The sequence below is a fragment of the Geotrypetes seraphini genome, chromosome 10, assembly GCF_902459505.1.
Source record: "Geotrypetes seraphini chromosome 10, aGeoSer1.1, whole genome shotgun sequence".
Classification (NCBI taxonomy): domain Eukaryota; kingdom Metazoa; phylum Chordata; class Amphibia; order Gymnophiona; family Dermophiidae; genus Geotrypetes; species Geotrypetes seraphini.
The window spans coordinates 90,433,159-90,455,828 of record NC_047093.1 but is presented as its reverse complement, the minus strand read 5'-3'; the positions used below and the strand labels follow the sequence as shown (position 1 = coordinate 90,455,828).

General features: G+C 41.9%; 1 protein-coding gene across 1 annotated transcript in view; it reads right to left on the bottom strand.

Moving 5' to 3' along the window:
• LOC117368540 (whirlin-like) overlaps positions 1-22,670 on the bottom strand; it is a 412,097-nt gene that overhangs the window by 180,267 nt on the left and 209,160 nt on the right. Inside the window, exon 5 of the mRNA XM_033962276.1 lies at positions 19,989-20,114. Within this exon, the coding sequence (XP_033818167.1) occupies positions 19,989-20,114 (126 nt within the window). The remainder of the gene's footprint in view (positions 1-19,988; positions 20,115-22,670) is intronic.

Below are 22,670 nucleotides of genomic sequence, written 5' to 3'. Positions count from 1 at the left end.
GACTAAAATTCCAGGATTGTACATGTATTCTTACCGCCCACATTTTTGGCATTATTGTTATGGCTGGTAAGGATCTCCATTCCTGCCATCTGAAGAGTACCTCCATCAGTCAGAATAAGTCATTCTTTTGCTGGCTGCAATCATTGTACCAGCCTCCCCCCTTGCAAGCATGAAAACTGTGCATGTACTGGAGGGGGGGGGGGGGAATTCTAGCTGCATCAATTAGGGGGTTGATTGTTTTGGCCACCGGAGGACCTCTTCAGCTATCAGGGCTCAGTGAACCCCGCCAGCAGAGGAATTCATAACTTGTTGGGGGTCACTGGGGTGGGGGCAAGGGTGGGGTATGAATTGTATGTCCACCCACTTTGGGCTCAGACCCACCTAAATAGCTTGTCTGGCTATGCCACTTCTCAGAGGTCTCAGCTCAAAAATGAGTCTACAGTGTTTCCACTAAGACTGCCAAGATAGGTGCCAGTTATTGACTACTGTGGTAATCTGTAATGAGTTCAAGTTCAACTTTATTTGATATACTGCTAATACATACAAAGACATTGAAGTGGTTTACAATCTCTAAAAGAGATAATTAGGGGAAAGGAGCCATTAGCCAAAATGTACGATGTAATGAAAGAAAGAAAGCAGTACAAGAGTTTTAATACAAAGGGGAAAGAGTATCACAATCTCCTAAGGTGAATCAGAAGGAGGGGAGATGGGTAGGTGTGATAGGGTGAAGTTTTTCTCCCAGGCCAGCGGAGGGAGCCTGATCAGTTGAAAGAGCTGCTGGGGGCTGTCCATTCACCCTGAGGGAACAGTGGTGCTGAAAAGGACAGGTCTCAAGCAGAGATCAGAGAAAACCAAAAAACTCCTTTGGGAGGAGGAATGCTGGCCTCTGGTCTAACTCCTGATAAGCCCTGAAGGCCACTGATGACTGGCACTGACAGGGGACCTGGGGCAGCGGAGTAGGGTAGTCAGGCTGACCAGTTCTTACAGGAAGGACAGGTGCAGCAGTAGAAAACTAAGTGGTGGGAGGATCCATGGGGCCCTATACATTGCAGGAGCGTTCTGGCCTGGGAGGGAAGCCTGGTGGTGGGTGGCCCCAAAAGAGGCACCTGGAAGAGCTGGCAAAGTCCAAGGCTGAGAGGGGTCAGGTGGCTGATTTGCAGTGGGGCCGGCGGCGACTGGTGATGGTGCTGAGAGCCATCAGAGAGGACCCCAGGTGAAGCAGCCTTTGAGACACTGGGAAACCAGCAGCAGACAGCAGAAGCAGCGGTGGGGTACTTGAGAGCATGGCTCCGCCCTCCCCCGATCCAGCAGGGGATAACGGTGAGCACAAGGAGACGCCGGGGCCGCACCGAAACCAGTGGCAGGCAGCAGAATTAGCAGCAGGGACTTAAGAGCACAGCTCCGCCCCTCCCCCGATCCAGCAGGGGATAACGGTGAGCACAAGGAGATGCTGGGGCCGCACCGAAACCAGCGGCAAGCAACAGAATCAGCAGCTGGGTCTTAAGAGCACAGCTCCGCCCCTCCCCCAATCCAGGAGGGGATAACGGTGAGCACAAGGAGACGCCGGGGCCACATCGAAGCCAGCGGCAGACAGCAGAAGCAGCGGCAAGGACCTAGGAGCACAGCTCTGCCCCTCCCCCGATCCAGCAGGGTTCTATACCATACTAGATATGTTAGGTACAATGAGCTTCGCATCTTGCACCACCATAAGAACCATACTTTTAAGTTATACACAAGCAATCCTTCTGATACTCCTTCTCTTAACAGACTGGAAAACAACTGCACACAATATATATCCAATACCCATCATAGCATACTCCAGAGGAATTACCCAGCCAACTGGCATTTCATATTAAACAGAAACACATACTATCAGCCCTTCACATATCAACCCTCCCCTAAATTAACAACTAGAAAACCAACAAATCCATACAATACCACAATACTACCCCACCAAAGATCACTCATATACCTGAAAACAACGAGCAACACACCAATAGAATATATCCCTCTCAAATGCACCTATATGAACATCAGAGCCATTGGCCCTAAAACAGAACGCATAAAAAACTGGATAGAAGAAGATAACCTTGATTGCCTTTTCCTCACAGAGACCTGGCTCACCTCTGATACAGACCTCAGAATAACTGAAGTCTGTCCAAAAAGCCACAAAATGACACTGGTATGCAGAGAAAATAAGAGAGGTGGAGGAATTGCCAACATAGCCAGAGACACATTAAACATACACCTACTAGACAAAATAACAAACCAATACATGGATTTACTTGCCTGTCAATTCTCAAGCACATCACTTAGAGGAACACTCACATGCATACTATGCTACATAACCCCAAGTAACTGGAGCACAGCCAAGCCAATATTTGAAGAATTTATCTATCGAATCTCCCTAGCAACTACCTACAACCTCCTTCTAGGAAACCTCAACCTTCACCTTGAACACCATTCCTGCATAAATGCTGAAACCGTACTAGCATACCTAGAAGCCCTAACATATAAAATCTTAGATCCTCAAACTACACATGAAAAAGGACATCAGCTGGACATCGTAGCTTACATGTCCCAACAGACCTCACACCCAGAAATTCAAATCTTAAAAGGAAAATGGAACCGTTCCCTTTGGTCTGATCACTACACCTACTCCTTCGAAATCAATTGGTCTTGTAACAAATACACTCCGACTACTCAACAGACTACCTTCCTCTCACGCAAACATATAGATCTCTCAGTATTCTTGACAAAAATAGACACCATAATCCAACACTACACATCTAAAGACTTCATCTCAAAATGGAACCTGCTAAGTAGATGAACTAGCCCCAGAAAAACCTAAAAACAAAATCCACAGAAAATCAAACAAATGGATCGACAATGAACTACTCCAACTCAAAAGACAATGTAGACAACTGGAGAGAAAATGGAGAAAAAGCGACCAAGAATCCACAAAAACAGCATGGATAGCAACAAACCAAAAGTACAAACAAAAACTGAAAGAAAAAAGAAGGGCATACTACTCGAAACAAATTGGAGATGGACCCCAAGACTCAAAAAAGCTGTTCCAGCTACTAAAAGTCCTCACAAACACAACACCATACATAGAGAACAACAATTTGCCCCCACCTACAGCCACCCTCTTAACTACCTACTTCAAAAACAAAATCGCAAATATCAGAGCCTCTTTCAACGGAACACCCTCACACATAGAAACATCATTTCCACAAACAGAAAAAGACTCAGTCGCAGCAGATAGAACCTGGTCCCATTTCTCACCTAAAGAATGGGTAGAGTTCAACAATCTTTATAATAAATATAGCCTGTGACCTCAATCATTGCCCCCCCATACCTACCCATACCTACTGAAAAACTCAAGCATGTTATTCCACTCCCTACTTCTACAATGGATATACTCATCACTACGAGAGGGTTATTTTCCACAAGAACTCAGTGAAATCATGATAACTCCGATATTAAAGGACCCTAAAGGAGCAAAAGACCAACCATCCAATTACGGACCCATTGCCTCAATACCATTGTAATCAAACTGACGGAAGGTCTTGTAGGAAAAACTTTAGCCTCTTATCTAGAGAATCACAACATACTCCACCCCACACAATCGGGATTCAGAGCCAAATAGAGCATGGAGACACTACTAGGAACACTAATGGACACTGCAAGACAATACTTCTGTACAGGCAAGAAAATCCTGTTGATACAACTAGACCTTTCTGCAGCCTTCGACTTGGTAGACCACGACATGCTTCTACAAACTCTCGATTCAATAGGAATCTCAGGCAAAGTATTTACATGGTTCAAAGGATTCCTACAATCAAGAACTTACAGAGTCAAAACAATGCAAGAAAAATCAGAATCATGGTCCAACCCCTGCGGAGTTCCCCAAGGATCACCCCTATCACCTACACTATTCAATATATACAAAACCTCCCTCAGCTACTACCTAGATAATCATGGCATAATTTCATACAGCTACGCAGATGACATCACTATTCTCTTACCCTTCGACCAACCAGAACCCATCATGACAAGCACAATACACAAAACTCTCAATTCAGTTGCAATTTGAATGACAGAACACAAATTAAAACTTAACCCTGACAAAACAAATTTCATCCTACTAGAAAACAACAAAACTCCAACATTAACTAATCTTGTAATAAACTCGATCTCATACCCAATACAACCTATACTAAAATTGCTAGGAGTCACAATTGACAGAAGCTGCACCATGCAACCCCAAATTAACAAAATAAAAAAGGCATCGTTCATGACCTTGAGAAATCTAAGAAAAATCCGAACATTCTTCGAAAAGAAGCAATTTCTACTATTGGTACAATCTCTTATCCTTGGGATGATAGACTATTGCAACATACTATACCTACTTTGTCCTGCAACCATGATAAAGCAATTGCAGACAATACAGAATACAGCCCTGAGATTTGTCTATTTCCTAAAAATATATGACCATATCACAGATGCATACCATGACTCGCACTGGCTTCCAATAGAAGTGAGAGTGCACTTCAAATTCTACTGCTTACTTTACAAGGCTCTCAACGGAGAAAGCCCTACTTACTGGAATAACCAACTAAATCAATCCTCCTCAACCAGACACAGAAGATCTCACTCACTATTCACTCACCCATCATCCAAAGATGTCAAACGAAAAAAACTTTATGATAACCTAATAGCCTCCAAAGCAGCTAAACTGGACAGACAAATCACCACTCTGTTATCTTCGACTACAGACTACAAAGTCTTCAGGAGAGACATTAAAACCATACTCTTCAAAAAACACATAAAATCTATCCAGCACAACCAATCCCAACCCAATATCCAACACTCTATTTACCCTTAGATCTCTCTAATACTCTTTAATCTACCAAACGTTATCTAAAACCCATAATTTCACCCTATTCTTATCTCCTAAAGACCTCCACTTCCCTTTGGTAACTCTTTACCCAATATATATTACCTTAAAAATTCTATGTCATCGCTTATTCTATTCCTTTAAATTTTGAATGTAATTTTGTTTTAGTTTGGATGTAATCTGCCTTGAACCGCAAGATAATGGCGGAATAGAAATCACTAATGTAATGTAATGTAAAATTGGCCAAGATCTAAAGAGCATTCAGTGGAGGGACCGATAATTGCTCCGGAAGCTGCCAAAGATCTAGAGGACCAATACAGGGTCGGAGACCTGGAGGGGCTGGAGTCCAGGGAGGATCCGGGAAGAACAAGGAGTCCAGGGAGGATCTTAGGGAATGCCCAGGAGGGTTGGGAAGGCCCCTGGTCATGGACTTTAAGGGAATGAATGTTGTGTATTTAATTCTGCTGTGTGTTTTATAGAGAACTATGGTGCCTGGATGTGGATATGGATGATGGATAATACTGCTTGGCCCGGTCACATGATGACAGTAGGACAGTAGCAGAAAACACTGTAAGAGTAAGACATATTTTAAGAACATAAGAATCACCGCTGCTGGGTCAGACCAGTGGTCCATCGTGCCCAGTAGTCTGCACACGGGGCAGCCCTAGGTTTAAAGACCAGTGCCCTCACTGAGCCTAGTTTTACCTGGTAACTTTCTGGTTCAGCAGGAACTTGTCTAACTTTATCTTGAATCCCTGGAGGGTGTTTTCTCCTCTAACAGCCTCCGGAAAAGCATTCCAGTTTTCCACCACTCTGGGTGAAGAAGAACTTCCTTACGTTTGTACGGAATTTATCCCCTTTTAACTTTAGAGAGTGCCCTCTTGTTCTCTCTACCTTAGAGAGGGTGAACAACCTGTCTCTATCAACTAAGTCTATTCCCTTCAATATCTTGAATGTTTCAATCATGTTCCCTCTCAGTCTCTGCTTTTCAAAGGAGAAGAGGCTCACTGTAATCTCTCACTGTACGGCAACTCTTCCAGCCCCTTAACCATTTTAGTCGCTCTTCTCTGGACCCTTTTGAGTAGTACCGTGTCTTTCTTCATGTACAGCTACCAGTGCTGGATGCAGTATTCCAGGTGGGGGCGTACCATGGCCTGGTACAGCGGCATGATAACCTTCTCCGATCTGCTCGTGATCCCCTTCTTAATCATTCCTAGCATTCTGTTCGCCCTTTTCGCCGCCGCCGCACATTGCACTGACGGCTTGATCGACTTGTTGACCATTACTCCCAGGTCTCTTTCCTGGTAGGGTCTCTCCGAGTACCACACCAGACATCCTGTATTCATGAATAAGATTTTTGTTGCCAATATGCATCACCTTGCACTTATCTATGTTAAAGGATATGGGTTGCTATATCGCTTTGAGAGAATAAGTGTGCCTTAAGGAAGCCCTTGAATGCTTTATGAGATTTGGTAGTTTGGTCTTGATTGAAAGAGGAATGGCATTCCAAAAAGTAAGTACAACACTAAAATAAGTATCTCATATAGAGTTTTGATGAGTCTCATCCTAACTTATGAAATATAGATTCTTTCCTCTAACCATTGCCAGGTACATTAGATAGATTTTGAGCCCACCAGGACAGACAGGGAAGAATGCTTGAGCACCTGAATAAAATTAATGTAAACTGTTCTGAGCTCCGGTATAGAAAATTGAATAAATAAATAAATAATTAACTGGCAAATGAGTTCTGAAGGGTTTCTGTCTGACATAAATGCATCAAATTACAGTCTGGACTTTCCTTTATACAGTGTTTCATTGAGCCCCAGCCCACTTGGAGTATTGTGTTCAGTTTTGGAGACCGTATCTGGCGAAAGACGTAAGAAGACTTGAGGCGGTCCAGAGGAGGGCGACGAAAATGATAGGAGGCTTGCGCCAGAAGACGTATGAGGAGAGACTGGAAGCCCTGAATATGTATACCCTAGAGGAAAGGAGAGACAGGGGAGATATGATTCAGACGTTCAAATACTTAAAGGGTATTAACGTAGAACAAAATCTTTTCCAGAGAAAGGAAAATGGTAAAACCAGAGGACATAATTTGAGGTTGAGGGGTGGTAGATTCAGGGGCAATGTTAGGAAATTCTACTTTACGGAGAGGGTGGTGGATGCCTGGAATGCGCTCCCGAGAGAGGTGGTGGAGAGTAAAACTGTGACTGAGTTCAAAGAAGCGTGGGATGAACACAGAAGATTTAGAATCAGAAAATAATATTAAAGATTGAACTAGGCCAGTTACTGGGCAGACTTGTACGGTCTGTGTCTGTGCATGGCCGTTTGGAGGAGGATGGGCAGGGGAGGGCTTCAATGGCTGGGAGGGTGTAGATGGGCTGGAGTAAGTCTTAACAGAGATTTCGGCAGTTGGAACCCAAGCACAGTACCGGGAAAAGCTTTGGATTCTCGCCCAGAAATAGCTAAGAAGAAAAAAAAAAATTTAAATTGAATCAGGTTGGGCAGACTGGATGGACCATTCGGGTCTTTATCTGCCGTCATCTACTATGTTACGTTATTAAGGTGAAACAAGTTCAGGACTGAGATGCAATGCTGTTACAAACCCTGCAGGTAATTTGTTTGCACCAAGAATCAAAAACTAAGCTACACAGGTAGATTATTGCCCCTGGAAAAATTCCACCTAAAGATTTGTGCCTGTTTCTCTGTTATGTAAATTTTCCCACTGGAAAGAAGGTAGGTGATCTTGATTACAAAACTGCGCATGCTGTTTCTTCTCTTGCCCAAATAATACTGGTCAAAAGTATGTACTTTCACCAGTATTAAATAGCCCATTTCTATTTTTGGTTTTCTGGCTTCTTATGTACTGTGTATTTCACTGCTTGGCTGTGGTTTTGCTAAAAAAAAAATATAAAAATCCTACATTTGCCCTGCTACCTCCAAAAGAGAATCATTGTCTGCTAATTTTTCAAAATGCTTTTTGCTTTCCTGTATTGGTAAAATGCTGAAATATTTGGCTATTCGTGTTAGAAAATCTGGCTTTTGTATTTTCCTGGTTTGGTGTTTATCACTAAGAGATTTGGGATTGCCCTCAGCTCAAACACAGTCTAAAGGCTGTGGACACTCAAAATCCCTTCATCCATATCCTTCAACTCCCTCTTCCCCCCTCCCCCCCAGGCTGAATTTTGTTATATAGTCTTCCTAAGACACATGGCCAATATGTTTAAATTAAGTGGAAATCACAACCTGTGTTGCTTTTGATAATACAACTGCTCTATATCAAACCCATTAATCAAAATGACTATTATTCAATACAATGCCGCAATGCCTAAAACAAACCATTTGGAGCCTTAGAGCTTGCCCCATCTGTCTTCAGTCTTCTGCTTTGAAAAAAAAAAAAAAAAAAGAGTTGACTCTATTCAGGGAAGAATTAGCTACAGTAAAAAGGGTCTCCCCATGAGAAAAGAAAACAATCCATCCCGTTTTCCATCTAGAATCAAACAGCCCAGGAATCAATGGATTACAGTGAGCTTTGGTAAAGAAGATACCAGTTCCCCCAAATAAAAGATACCAGTTTCCCCCAAAGACACCCCTAAAAAATGCCTCTTTGCCTTGGGAAATGATGATGCTCCAATAATAAAACCCAAATGGGCCGTACAGAAGAAAGGTGACACCCAGTGTACCAAAAATCCCCTAAGCAATTTCAAAAGAACTAAAATCCCCCCATAAAAACCCTGTTATTCCTTGGTAGTGCTCTCCAAATCGGTCAAAAATTTGATTCGATTTGCTCATATGAATCAATTTTTCAATTTAATTTGATTCAGTTCTTTAAGGCTACTATGGAACTGAGTAGATTAGGGGTCCCTTTTGCAAAGCCTCAGTAGCGAAGCTGCCAATTTAAATGCACCAAAGTCCATAGGAATTGAATGAGCTTCGGTGCATTTACCATGGCACCATTGCTACTGAAGCTTTGTAGAAGGGGTCCTAGTGTGTTATATTTATATTTTATTAAAATCTGATATACCACGTAACCTGAGCTGTTATGTGAAGCCATGATCTGAATAATGAGCTCACCTTGTTTTCGCTAAAATACAGTTGCTGTGTCTTATAGGGAAAACAGATATGAGGGGCCGCTGAAAAGTTCTCAACCCAGCCAAGAATAGAATGATGTAGAGCAGTGAAACGTACCAGCTATTTTACACTTTTCTTGACAATTTTGTAGAAACTTTGGACGATAAAATTTTTTTTTGATAGTGCATCATTTAGATCATTGATTCAATCATCCATTTTATCCGTTCTGGACTATTGTAATATAATATATGTGGGATCTCATAAAAAGCTTCAAAAGAGATTGAGACTTATACAGAACATGGCGGTCCGCTTGATTTTTGGGTTGAAAAATTATGACCACATTACTCCATTTTATCGACAGTTGCATTGGTTGCCGTTCAAGGCAAGGGTATTGTTCAAGTTTGATTGTATCTGTTTTAAAGTGTTGTTTGGCATGGTGCCTATCTATCTGTCCTCATGCTTTGAACGTTATAAACCTAATAGGATTACTCGAGGGCAATATTTATTTGTCCTTCCGACTATCAAGTCATGTCGTTATAAGAGATTTTTTGATAAATTGCTCGGTTTTCAGGCAGGTAAAATGAATATATGGTTAAGTACTATTATTTTTCAGGCTGAAGCCATCTGCACAGTGCGCAGCAGCCTCGAAAAAAGCCAACAGGATGCTGGGCATCATAAAGAAGGGCATAGCAACCAGAACACGGGAAGTCATCATGCCATTGTATCGAGCGATGGTGCGTCCACATCTGGAATACTGCGTTCAGTATTGGTCGCCGCACCTCAAGAAGGACATGGCGGTACTTGAGAGAGTCCAAAGGAGAGCAACGAAAATGGTAAGAGGGCTGGAACACAGCTCATACGCTGAGAGGCTGGGGCTCTTCTCTCTGGAGAAAAGGAGGCTCAGGGGAGATATGATAGAGACCTTCAAGATCATGAGGGGCATAGAGAGGGTGGATAGGGACAGATTCTTCAGACTGAAGGGGACAGCAAATACGAGGGGGCATTCTGAGAAACTGAAGGGAGACAGGTTCAAAACAAATGCAAGGAAGTTTTTTTTCACCCAAAGGGTCGTGGACACTTGAAATGCGCTACCGGAGGAAGTGATCAGGCAGAGTACGGTACAAGGATTTAAACAGGGATTGGATGGATTCCTGAGGGACAAAGGGATCGTGGGATATTGAGGGAGGAGCTGGGATGTAACACAAGTATAGGAAGTAAACCAGGTAATGAGTATAAACCAACCTGGTCGTGCATGTGCAAGACCAGAGGGCTAGGACTTCGATAGAAAGGCAGGACTTAATTGAGAAACCAAGGTGGCAAGGGAGCCCCTTCTGATGATTCAGAAGGGGTCTTGACCTGTTTTTTGGGCCACCGCGGGAGCGGACTGCTGGGCAGGATGGACCTGTGGTCTGACCCGGCAGAGGCACTGCTTATGTGCTTATGTTCTTATAGGAAACTACTAAAAACTGATTTATTTGACAAATTTATAAATTGATGTTTTAGAATTCTGATAGGTAAATGTACATTGATTTTATAACTAGCATATTTTATTGGATTTTAATGTATTTTAGAAAATTGCATTTTATTCATTGATTGTATAATTTTTAATGTATGTGAACCGCCTAGAACTACGTGGTAGGGCGGTATATAAAAATAAAATAATAATAATTATTATTACTTTTCGTTTCAATGATATGAAATGAAACTAAAAGTCAGTGGCGTAGCAGGGGGTGAGCGGTGCCTGGGGGGGGTGGCGCCCTCTCCCACCCTCTTCCCTGCGCACTTTCACGCCTCTCTTCCCTGTACCTTTTTATCTTCAGTGCGGGCAGCCACGAACTTGCTGCTCCTGTCAGCTTTGGCGCTCTCTCTGACATCACTTCCTAGGTGCAGGTCCTGGAAGTGACATCAGAAAGATAATTGAAGCTGATGTGAGCAGCTAGTTCCTGGCTGCTTACGGTGGTTAAAAAGGCATGGGGGAAAGGGAAGGGGCGCGTGCGTGGCAGGGGAAGGAGTGGGAAGGGGGGGCAGAAAGCAGGAGGGGTGCCAGTGCCCTGAGCTCTCTTCCTCCCTTGCACCCCCCTTACTACGTCACTGCTAAAAGTGTTGAGAAAAGTGTGGAACTTGTAAGGTTTATGGCTCCACATCATTCTCTTCTTGGATGGGCTGAGAACTTTTCAGTGGCCTCTCGTACCTTTATTAACAAGCACAAATGTATACTTTTTGAAGATGTCATCTCCGAATTTATGCTAGTTTCACTGACTTCCCATATGATTTAACAAATGAGGTGAGGATAACTAATCTGGCTGTGATAATCTCAACGTGTTGGATTTAAATGTATCTTGCAGCAAATGCAGAGTTTGTTTGAGGGGGTACTGAATTCAGCACCTGTTCCCTTGCTTGATAAAAGTAACCCATGTTCCCTAAGTATTAGTAAAAGATCTCAGGTCCTGCACACTCGGTGCTGCCTTTTCATGGATTCTATGGCTGGTTGCAGGAGGCCTTGCTACTGTTAGGTGGATCTCTCAGTGATCACCCCACTCCTGAAGAATGGCCTGGTATTTGAATACTGGCATCTATTTTACTAGGAAAAAATGCACTGAGTAAATGTGGCATCTCATCTAGGTATGACTTAGGCACCAGATATTGAGAAGCTGTTAAAAAAAAAAAAAAAAAAAAAAAAATCCTCATGAAATCCTAAAAAAAAGAAGCATTGACTGCTTTGGGACATAGGGACATGTGTAATTACTGTAAATACCTTTCCCTACTAATATTTTGTATAGCTAACATGAGCCATGCACATTCATCTATTTGCCCACTTCTTAGATGTGGGTTTTAATTACTTGTCTTTTCAGGGTAAAATTTCACGTTTATTTAAAATTTCTTATACCACACAATCAACCTTCTAGGCAGTGTACAAAATCGTAAAAACATAGTTTGATAAAAATACAAATTTAAGATGACAGGGCCTCACCAGGAATAACAATGACATTCGAAGACATTTAAAACGGGAACAAAGGGAAAGAGGGCAGGAACTACAATAATCAAGGTGAAAGAAAACATTTAGGGAAAAAACAATAGGAGGGGCTGCAAGAGATAAAATTAAGCTAGATTGCCCTTAGGACGGTTAGGTCTCGAAGGCATCAAGAAAGAGGAATGTTTTTAACTTCGTCTTGAAATTATTAAGAATTGATTCTTCACATAAATAGGTCGGGATATTATTCCAAAGAGAAGGAGCGCTAACAGAGAAAATGGTAGACCTTATTGTATTTATGTATTTCAGCGACGGGATAGAGAGAAGGTTTTAGGCAGTCGATCTTAGAGTCTTAGATGGATTATAAGGAATAAGAAGATTATTAATGAATTTGGGTTGGTTATTTTGTCTGGTTTTGAATGTTAAAAGAATTTTGTAAGTCTGTGTTCTACTGGTAACCAAAGAGCTTTATGTAAAAGGGGGTGACATGGTCAGATATTTTTGCGTTAAATATAATTTTTACTGCAGTGTTCTGTATTATCTGGAGTCTTATTTCTTTTTTTTATTATGCCTTTGTAGAGGGCATTACAATAATCAATGCAGGAAATCACGAGAGAATGGATCAAGACGTTCAGAGAAGCGGGCTCTAACAGTTTGGATATGAATCTGATCATACGAAGCCGATAAAAGCAGTGCTGGACCACTATGCTAATATGGAGATAATTAAATTTACTATCGAAAGTGATTCCAAGTAATTTTAAGGAAGGTACAACTTTGATAGGCTGAGTTTTGAATTTGAGAAGAGTCTGCAGGGAAAGTCCTTCTTTGTTGGGAAAAATCATTAATTTAGACTTTTTGATGTTCAAAGAAAGCATATGAAAATCTAGCCAGGAATTAATTTTTTCCAAGTTTTGATTTATGAGCTTTATTTCGTTTAGGTAGTTTAGGTCTATCAGATGAACTAGTTGAACATCATCCGCATAAGCGAACATTGTGAAGCTAATAGATTGCTCTAATGTTAAAAGGGGTTGCCAGGAAGATATTGAAAAGTAGAGGGGATAAAATTGAACCCTGTAGGATACCATATTCAGTTGTAAATGGATCAGATGAGGTAGAATTGAAGACTACCTTGGACGACCAGTCAGTAAAAAAAGATGAAAACCAGTTCAAGACCTGGTCTGTGATTCCAATTTCACACAGATGAGACAGAAGAAGCTTGTGGTCTATCGTGTCAAATGCAGATGATAGGTCTAAGGAGATGCGCAAAACGGACTGGTGATGATCAAGATGATAAAGAATTTGTGTGGTCAACCCAATGAGTGAAAGTTCTGTGGAATGATGTTGGCGGAATACAGTTTGGTTTGGATGTAGCACTTTTCTTTGTTCGATGAAATCTGAAATTTGGTGAAAGACAATTTTCTCTGTAAGCTTTTCCAAGAAAGGGGTATTAGTAATGGGTCATAGTTTGAAACTTCGTGTGCACTAATTTTGTGGTCTTTGATTATTGGATGAATGATTGCTTCTTTCCATGCTTTTGGAAGTATTCCTGTAGTTAAACTAGTGCAGATCAGATTTAGAATGTCTGGACCACAAAATGAAAAAAAGTGTTTCAGAAAGATTGGGTCCTATGCAAGATGAGTTACAATGTAGATTTGGAAGGTAGGGCTCTGTACTAGAGAGCAGACAAATTAAGGGCTCCTTTTACTGAGCATAGTGGCACACGCGTACTAAGCAACCATAAGCGGCTAGCTTTCGCTCTAGGTGTGTAAAAAGTACATGAAAAATAACACGACGCAAATTTTATTAAAATAGTTATTTCGTTTATTAATTGTCATAATGGACCTCAAAAGGTTAATTTTATATCATCGGGAGGTCTTTATAGTTGCCAAACGCTGGCCTTCTGATAAAGATCTCAACTTGATAATTTGTTGCTCCCAGAATATGTACCTTTTGTCCTGCATGACATCATTACTTGTCAGCCAATCCATTAACAGAGGCTGTCCTTAGATTTGGACAAAGGAAATTCCTTTACATATTTTTCACACTCAAAACAAAGTTTTTAAAGTCATATTTTTGTTTACATTCATTTCTGAATATACATAAACCCATTATTACATATCCAATATTCTTTTTGTCCTTCTCAAAAAGGTATTTCAAAAGAACCTGCATTTGTTAAAAAGTGCTGAGAAGTTCTTGTCTCTCCCTGTCAGCATCCGAGAAAGGAGGAGCTGTTCCTCTTTGCTCTGAACAACTGGCATTCCTAAGTGTGGGCTACAAATGCCCTCCCTTCCTATGCTGGAGACTGACACAGCGTCTCTGATTCTAACCATTCCCAGATGTTGCATCCCAGGCTCCCTTTAAGTTTCTTTAGGTTGCAAATATATAAAATATGTTTTTCAAAACCCACTCTCATGTTTAGTATATCTTCACATCATTCATACATCATTCCTTCATTTGGGGCCCCTTTCACACATCCACCACACTTAATACATGTTATGCTCCATTTTGAGATACGTAATCTAATATGCTCTTCCTAACCATCCTAAGCACATCTGGCATCAATTAGAACCACGAGGTTTAAGGCGGGAAGCTGGACAAAGAACAGCAGAGAATCAAGATGGAGTTCACAATATCTCTATGCATGTATATTACGCATTACCTAATTTTCCTCTATGATCTGGCTTAATAGTAAAGTACATAAAGAGAATATTATTATGCTTTTCCTTAATATTAATCTATAGTGTGTTTTTCTGTCCTTGGCTACATCCATATTCAGATTTTTATTCACCAACTTTTCGTACGCTTCTATTGGGCGTGGAGTTAACTAACACATATGCTTGTATCTAACTAGAGTTACTCAGAACCATACGAAAAGCAGGCATTTTTGTAGAATATCTCCACAAAATACTCCACAAACACATATTGTTCATTATCCATTCCATAGCGCCCCCTAGAGTGCCACTTCATTACGAAGCTACGTTAGCATTTTAACGAGCGTAATAGTGCGCGCTAAACTACCGGCTGCTCTAGCCACTACCGCCTCCTCTTGAGCATGCGGTAGTTTTTCGGCTAGCTCAGGGGTTAGCATGTGATAAAAAGTCACATGTGATAAAACTGCTAACGCGGCTTCGTAAAAGGAGCCCTAAGTTCAATAACTAATGGGGGTGACTTGGCCAAGGTCACATAGCTTATCAGTGGGAAGAGCAGTATTTAAGCATTGTTCTTAGCCTAATGTACTAAAATACAAGGACATGCAAATATTTGTTACAATTAGGTTGCCACAACTGCTCATTAAAATAAATAGTTCTTACTAATTCATACATTGGGAGGAATAGATAGTACATGTGGTTCTGAACTCCTTTGTGAGGATGGGCTAACAAATTGAATAAATAAATATATAGATGGATTACTTGAATGGACAAAAAATTCCCTAACAATACTCTTATTATTGCAAAACATGAGGAGGTAGAGGAAACCATTGAGGAAGAAGTCTGGGAGTTAGAGAAGTTCATCAAGGAGGCATACAGGGAGGCCATGGAAAATCACAAGCAACAGTGGAACTGCCAAGATACACCCACAGTGAGTGAAGACCACCTGGAGGAGAACCACATGGAAGAAATGGGTGACACAACAGCGACTCCTGGAAACAGCGGAGGGAACCCACAGGAAGATGACTCCAGTGCAAGCCAACACCAGGTAGAGGGAAGATGGAAGTGCACAGAGGACACGGACCTACGGCTGGAGAGATGGACATATACCAGGAACACGGACCTGCGGCTGGAGAGGCAAAAGAAGACAGAGAGGACAGCGATCGTCGTGGGGACTCCATCATCAGACAAGTCGACAGCCACATAGCGGGAGGAAGAAAGGATTGGCTGGTGACTTGCCTACCGGGAGCCAAGAAAGAAGACATAGTGAGCTGCATCGACAGGATCATCGACAGCGTGAAAGAAGAAGATACGGTGGTGGTGATCCATGTGGGGATAAACAACGTGAGCAACAGGAACTACAACAGAGAAGGACTGAAGGACCAGTTCCAGATGCTAGGAAGGAAGCTGAAGACCAGAACGCCAAGGGTAGCATTCTCAGAGATCCTGCCAGTTCCCAGGGCCGATGAGAAGAGGCAGACGGAGCTGCAAGCAGTCAATGCATGGATGAGGCGCTGGTGTGAAGAAGAAGGATTCCACTTCATACGCTACTGGACGACATTCTGGGGAAAGAGCAAGCTATTCAGGAAGGATGGACTCCACCTCAGCGGAGACGGAACGAGGCTACTTGCAAGCAACATCAAGAGAGAAATTGAGAAGTTTGTAAACTAGGAAGAAGGAGAGAGCCGACAGTTGACCAAGAGTTGATGGTTCGGGAACCGGTATACCCAGAGGATACCGTGCAGGAAGATAGCGGGAAAGACTCACCAGATCATAGGCAAGACAGAAATCCTGATAGATCGAAAGGGACACAAGATGGAAGGAAATGCAAGAAAGTAACAGGCCGCAAACTCAAGTGTATGTACACAAATGCAAGGAGCCTAAGGAATTAGATGGGTGAACTAGAAGCTATGGTACAAAAAGATAACCTTGACATCATCGGCATCACAGAAACATGGCGAATGAGGAAAACATCTGGGACACTGTGCTGCCGGGATACAAGCTATACCTCAGAGAGAGAGTAGGTCAAAAAGGTGGGGGCCTTGCCCTATACGTCAAAGAGGGAATTGAGTCTACTGGAGAGAACACACCGGAAACGAAGAATAAGTTAGAGTCTCAATGGGTCAAAATTCCTGGAACAAATGGAACGGAAACGAAGATCAGCATCTACTACCGACCCCCAGGGCAGTCCGAAGAAATTGATGGAGAGATGATGGACAAGGGAGGCAATGCAGTTATCATGGGTGACTTCAATTATCCGGGGATAGAATGGAACCTAGGCACCTCCGGCTGCGGTAGGGAGACCTAGTTCCTGTATGCTGTGGGCGATTGCTTCCTGGAACAACTTGTCAAGGAAAATAAAAGAGGAAATGCAATTCTGGACTTAATTCTAAATGGACTACGAGGACTGGCACAAGATGTAGAAGTAGAGGGGACGCTGGGAACCAGTGATCATAATATGATCCGCTTCAACCTGGACACAGGGGCAAAACATCGATCCAGAACAACGGCCACGGCACTGATCTCCCAAAAAGGAGATTATGAAGGGATGAGACTCATGGTGGGGAAGAAGATTAAGAAGAGGATAAGCACTGTAAAAACACTAGAGCAAGCATGGTACCTTTTTAAGGACACGGTCACCGAGGCACAAAATCTATATATACCACATATCAAGCCACTTTGTGCCAGTTTTTAAAACGTTTTCCTGTTTTGAAAATGAGCTCCTATACTTATAAATTTAGGACTAATCAAAACTCACATCCAGATAAAAACGTGAGAGATAATATGGGGCTCATAATCAAAAAATATAAATGTCCAAAAAAACATACTAAATCAGCACTTGGACATCCAAGTGCTGATAATTGAAACCGCCTTTCTGGATGTCTAGCGAAGTATCCCAGTCTCTGTGTGTCCAGAGTTTGAGATGGGCCTGGTGGATGCTTGTTATGGGCAGGCTTCAGGCGTTCCTAAGTGCGAGTTAGACTTGGATGTCTTGCAGAGATAATTGAACGATTGTAAGACGTCCTAGACGGAACTCAGTCATTTGGAACTAGACCTTTTTAAGAAGCATCTGCCACAAAGGTGTCCAAACTGACCTGATGACCACTGCATGCATCAAGGTAAGACACCCCACACTCCCCCAGTGCTCACTCACAAAAATGAGAACAAGGTACATAACTGTCTCTAAAACAGCAGCATCTGGTATGGAGAAGCCTAGAAGAGCTGCACACAGGTGTCAGGTGTCTTAAGTGGGTGGGCTAGTGAACCACAGAGAGGAGGACCCAGGCCCATAAGCCACTCTAACCACTACATTTATGGTAGAAAGTGTGAGCCCATCCAAACCATACTATACTGCCATATAAATGCCACCTGCAGCCATAACTGCTACTGGGGTGGTACACAGGTAGGTATAGTAGGATTTGTGTATGGGGGGCTCAACATAAATTATAAGGGGGTTATGGTGAAATATACATCTAGTTCACACCAGTGCCATCTAAGGTGTCCCATTGCTCTGTTGGGACGTCTATGTGGTCAGTCTAATACTATGTTGCTCCTCCCATGTTCAAATGGTCTGCATTTGGATGTTTTGAACATGGCTGCTTTTCTGATTGAAAATGGGGTATAAAGTTGCAGCGGTTTAGAAATCCTGATGGCCAAGATGTCTAAGCAGATAATTTTCAAAAATATATAAATTTGGACATCCAGCAGTTTGCCGTTCAAAAATGGCCATTTCTTATCCTCCAACTTTGGATGTCCAGCTGGAAGTGTCCAAGTTGGAATTAGACTTAAAAAAAAAAAAAAAACAAATGCCCCTCTATAAGACTATAGATGATAAGTACCATCAACAGTGAAAATTTATAAATAAAAATATCACCAACAGACTATGGGGCTCATAATCGAAATGGAAATACTTCTAAAAAGCGGACTAAATTAGCACTTGGATGATCAGTAAGATGTTGTCCAAGTGCTGATAATCAAGCCGGGTTTTAGACATATCTTAAAACGACTTAGACCTTTTCAGTGCTGCTGTACGTCCAGAGCTAAAAGGGGCATTTTAGGAGGAGTGGTGAGGGCAGGATAAGGGCTGGATGTGGGCCGACCTAGATTTACCCCCTCTTGTACAAAGCCATAGCCCCAAAGCCCTTTAAATCTGTATGGGCTTTGGGGCCGTTATTGCCCGGCTTTGTAGAAGAGGGGGTTAGTCATTTTGCAAGTATAACCAAAAGTTTAATGAGGCTGCCCAGACAGAACTTATACGTAGCAACTTAGGTGATTGAAAACCAGATCTAAGTGCCCAGAAGGTATCCAAAGTGACCAGATAACCACTGCAAACACAAAGTACAGTCTCCCACACACTCCCCCAGTGACTACGATGGGAACTCACGGCAGCCATTTTGAATGAATGATCTGCACGGGGCAGGAGTGTAGGAAGATTGATCCTGCCCCGAAAGACCACTAGACCACCAGGTAAGGTCCGGAGAGGTCTGGGAGTCGGGAGGGGAGGCGGTTCCGATTTTAGGAAATCGCGAATAATCGAAATTGTGAGTCCTAAAACCACGAATCAGGAGGGGGAAGTGTATATTTAGGTACTCAGCCTTAGTAAATTTTCAAAGATGCCAGTTTAAGAGGGTAACTCTTAAATTTAGTAGTATACAACCTTTGGAATATTAGACCCAGAGGATCCCTATATAAGAGGATGAAATTAAAGCAAAGCTTATATAACTTTCACACTTCAAAAAGGCATAGAGGGGGGTAACCTGAATAAAGTGACAGGTATAACACTAAGACCCCCTTTTACTAAGCTGTGCAGCTGAGTGCCACGTGGCAAATGCTCAGACGACCATTCAGATTCCTATGGGTATCAGAGCATTTACCGAATCGGCCCGCACTGTCAGGCTTAGTAAAATGTGTGTGTGTGTGGGGGGTGGGGGGGGGGGGTGGGGGGAGGGTAAACTGCATGTTCTACATGGAGCAGTAGGTACAACTCTAGTCACCATACTAGGTAGACTAGATGGACCGTGCTGGTGTGGTTTTGAATGTTGTCTTCATAATATATCACTGTAGACAATATCATGAACCCCATTTCTGAACCCTGTAATTTAGAATAATATAAAAATATAGTTTATATTATCATGGATGATGGCTGTGTTATATGCTGGAGGTGGCTGTGAGTAGGCGGCAGCAGTAGTAAACTACAGAATTTGCTATATTCTTTGAAATCTTGGTTTAACACCCAGTAAGCAAATAGAGCATTCATTCATTTAATGACGGCTCTGCATTGATCCATGAGACCTACACCATAAACTCAGCAAAATTAGCAGCAGCATGAGTACAAGAATCAGATCTACACATTAAAAAAGTCTTCTGCATCTTAACACTTCCCATTTCATTTTACCTTCAGGCCAGCACTCTCTGCTTCAGATCCCCTGTCCACGCCTGTGATGTAGATACCAAGGGCATATTCAGCTCCTCCACGAATCATGAGTCCTAGAGACCTTTCTTCATTCAACACCAGATTCACCTGGAGAGAACAACAGGCAGAGCTCAGCCAGTGAAAGAAATAAATCAGATCAGAAAACAAATGGCATGCCTTTAACACCTCCAAGAACTTACTTAGGATTCTTTTAACTAAACCACAGTATGCACTGGTATCCCGTACTAAAATGGGCAATTTGCATACACATAGCGCATGCTAAAAAATATTTTTATTTTCTTGGACGAATACATGTTTGGGGATGGAAAGGTGGCATGACTGAAAACTTTTTTATTTAACGATGCATTTGTTATCTGACTTATAGTTTTCTTTTTAACATCATCCAACTTCATTTGATTCTATTTCTCTTTTCTTCACATATTCAACTATTTTATCCCATCCTTTCTGTGTTTTCCTTATTTGGTTCCCCACTTTACTCAATTACATTGTAACTTCTTCCCCTACCTTCCTTTTGTTTCCAGTTTGTTCAGTTATCGTCTAGTCTTGTGAGTTTTTAATTATTTTAAATTTATTTTATTTTGTAACTTTATTAATGTGTAAATCGCCTTGAATATTGAAAAGGCGATTAAACAAATAAATAATAAACTTGAATAAACTTGATGACAGCTTGAGGCATTACCACATGCTAATTGATTAGTGCAGGGTTTAGCGTGGAGGCAATTACAGCCTACCAAAGAGGTGTCAGTAAGGTTTTTAATGGCCGCGAACTGATGGTAAAATTAGCACACGACCATTAATTCAGAAAATGGGGAAACTGGGCATTTTCTGGCCATGACAAAAGTGTCCTTGGCGCACAGGAAAGACCCGAGTGAAGGCTACGCTAAGGCCACTTTTTCTGTGACTTTAGCAAAAGGGCCCCCCTAAGATAGGCATAATCCCAGGGTGGTGGTGAACAGCAGCCATGAGCACTGGACGGCTCTACTAGTGATTTCACATGCAAAAAGTGTAGTTTGGTACATTTTAGAAACCTACTGTATTTGGCAGAGCTGAGAACACATCTGATGATTTCACATAATATAGATGTTTGTTGAACTGGATTTAGAAAAAAAGCAATGTAGGCATGTGCCTAGGTGTCAGTTTGTAAAGGCACCAAAAACTGGGACTCTCTCATTTTACTGCTCTCTGATCTCTGAGAACTCTACTATGTTTATGTTTATTAAAATTTGGTATCCTACAATTAACAACAGATCAATAATTGCTCAGAATTTATAAGGACAATAGTATCTTATTTGCCACATGGAACACCTTAAAATTTCTTAATAACAGATAATCCAGTAGGAAAATTCACGTGTCAATCCTTGTGATTGAACTCCAAGATTTGAATTGGCGAGTCTAAGATCCTCTGGAAGCATTGGATGCAGGCGGACATTGGATGCAGGCAGGCAGGCAATGGGAAAATGCTTGATTTTTCACAACTACAACAATCATTCGGTATTTCAAAGTGTCAAGTATATAAGTGGTTGCAGTTGAAGCAGGCCATTCAGAAGGGGTTCCCTGATTAGCGAAATCTAAATAATCAGTATAGCCTGCCGGGTCTATGTTTCCAGACAGATTTGCTAGGGCATCAGGCAGCCAAGTGGTATAAATTAATATCCGATTATATGAATAAGAAACCCAAAACAGGCTTGAGAGATATTTGGAGCATTGAAATTAAGCAGCAGATTTCTGCAACTCAATGGCAACGGATTTGGACTTGGAGGATGAGATGTACAGCGTCAGCATCTATGAGACAAACATGGCTTTTTTGATGCATAGAAATTTTTGGACCCCTGTTAGATTACTAAAGTTAGATAGTTAAAAATGTAATAGATGCTGGCACTGTCATCTAGACATAGGGACACTGGATCATTTGTTGTTCTATTTTCCTTTGATACTTAACTTCTGGAGATCTATATGGGGACATATTACTCTGATTCTGGAGATTGCGGTTCCGCTATCATATGAAGCGATAATATGTGGGATGTTGTTATCTCCTACATCTCCAGTACACAGACATAAAAACAGGTTATTGGGTATAATGACTAGGGTAGCCATTAAGAACATAAGAATTTGCCTCCACTGGGTCAGACCAAAGGTCCATCGCGCCCAGCAGTCCGCATCCGCGGCGGCCCATCAGGTCCATGACCTGTCAGGTTATCATGATGTAGCCCTATAGCCCAATTAAATTTCACTTTTTGGTGGAATTCGTTATGCTCGTGTTATAGATATGAGAAAATGATTTTTAAGCAAAGGGATAATACATTGTTTATTGTTGACATGGGGCCCATTGACCAATTTTGACGTGGGGCCCATTGACCAATTTTATTGATTCCAATTGAATGGTTTTTCCCTTTACTTATGGTTATATTTTACACATCCAGGGAAGGAGGTGGGTGGGAGGGAGAAGGGTGGAGGGGCATAATCGAAAGGGACGACTAAGTCCGTTTATGTCCATCTCGCAAGTCATCCAAAGTTAAAAAGAGCCTAAGACACATTTTTGAAAGATACGTCCAACTTTTTTTTACTTTCGAAAATCGTCTAATTATACGTCCTGCCGGTCTGATCGTCCAAGCTACTAAATCGTCCATCTTTATACCACATTTC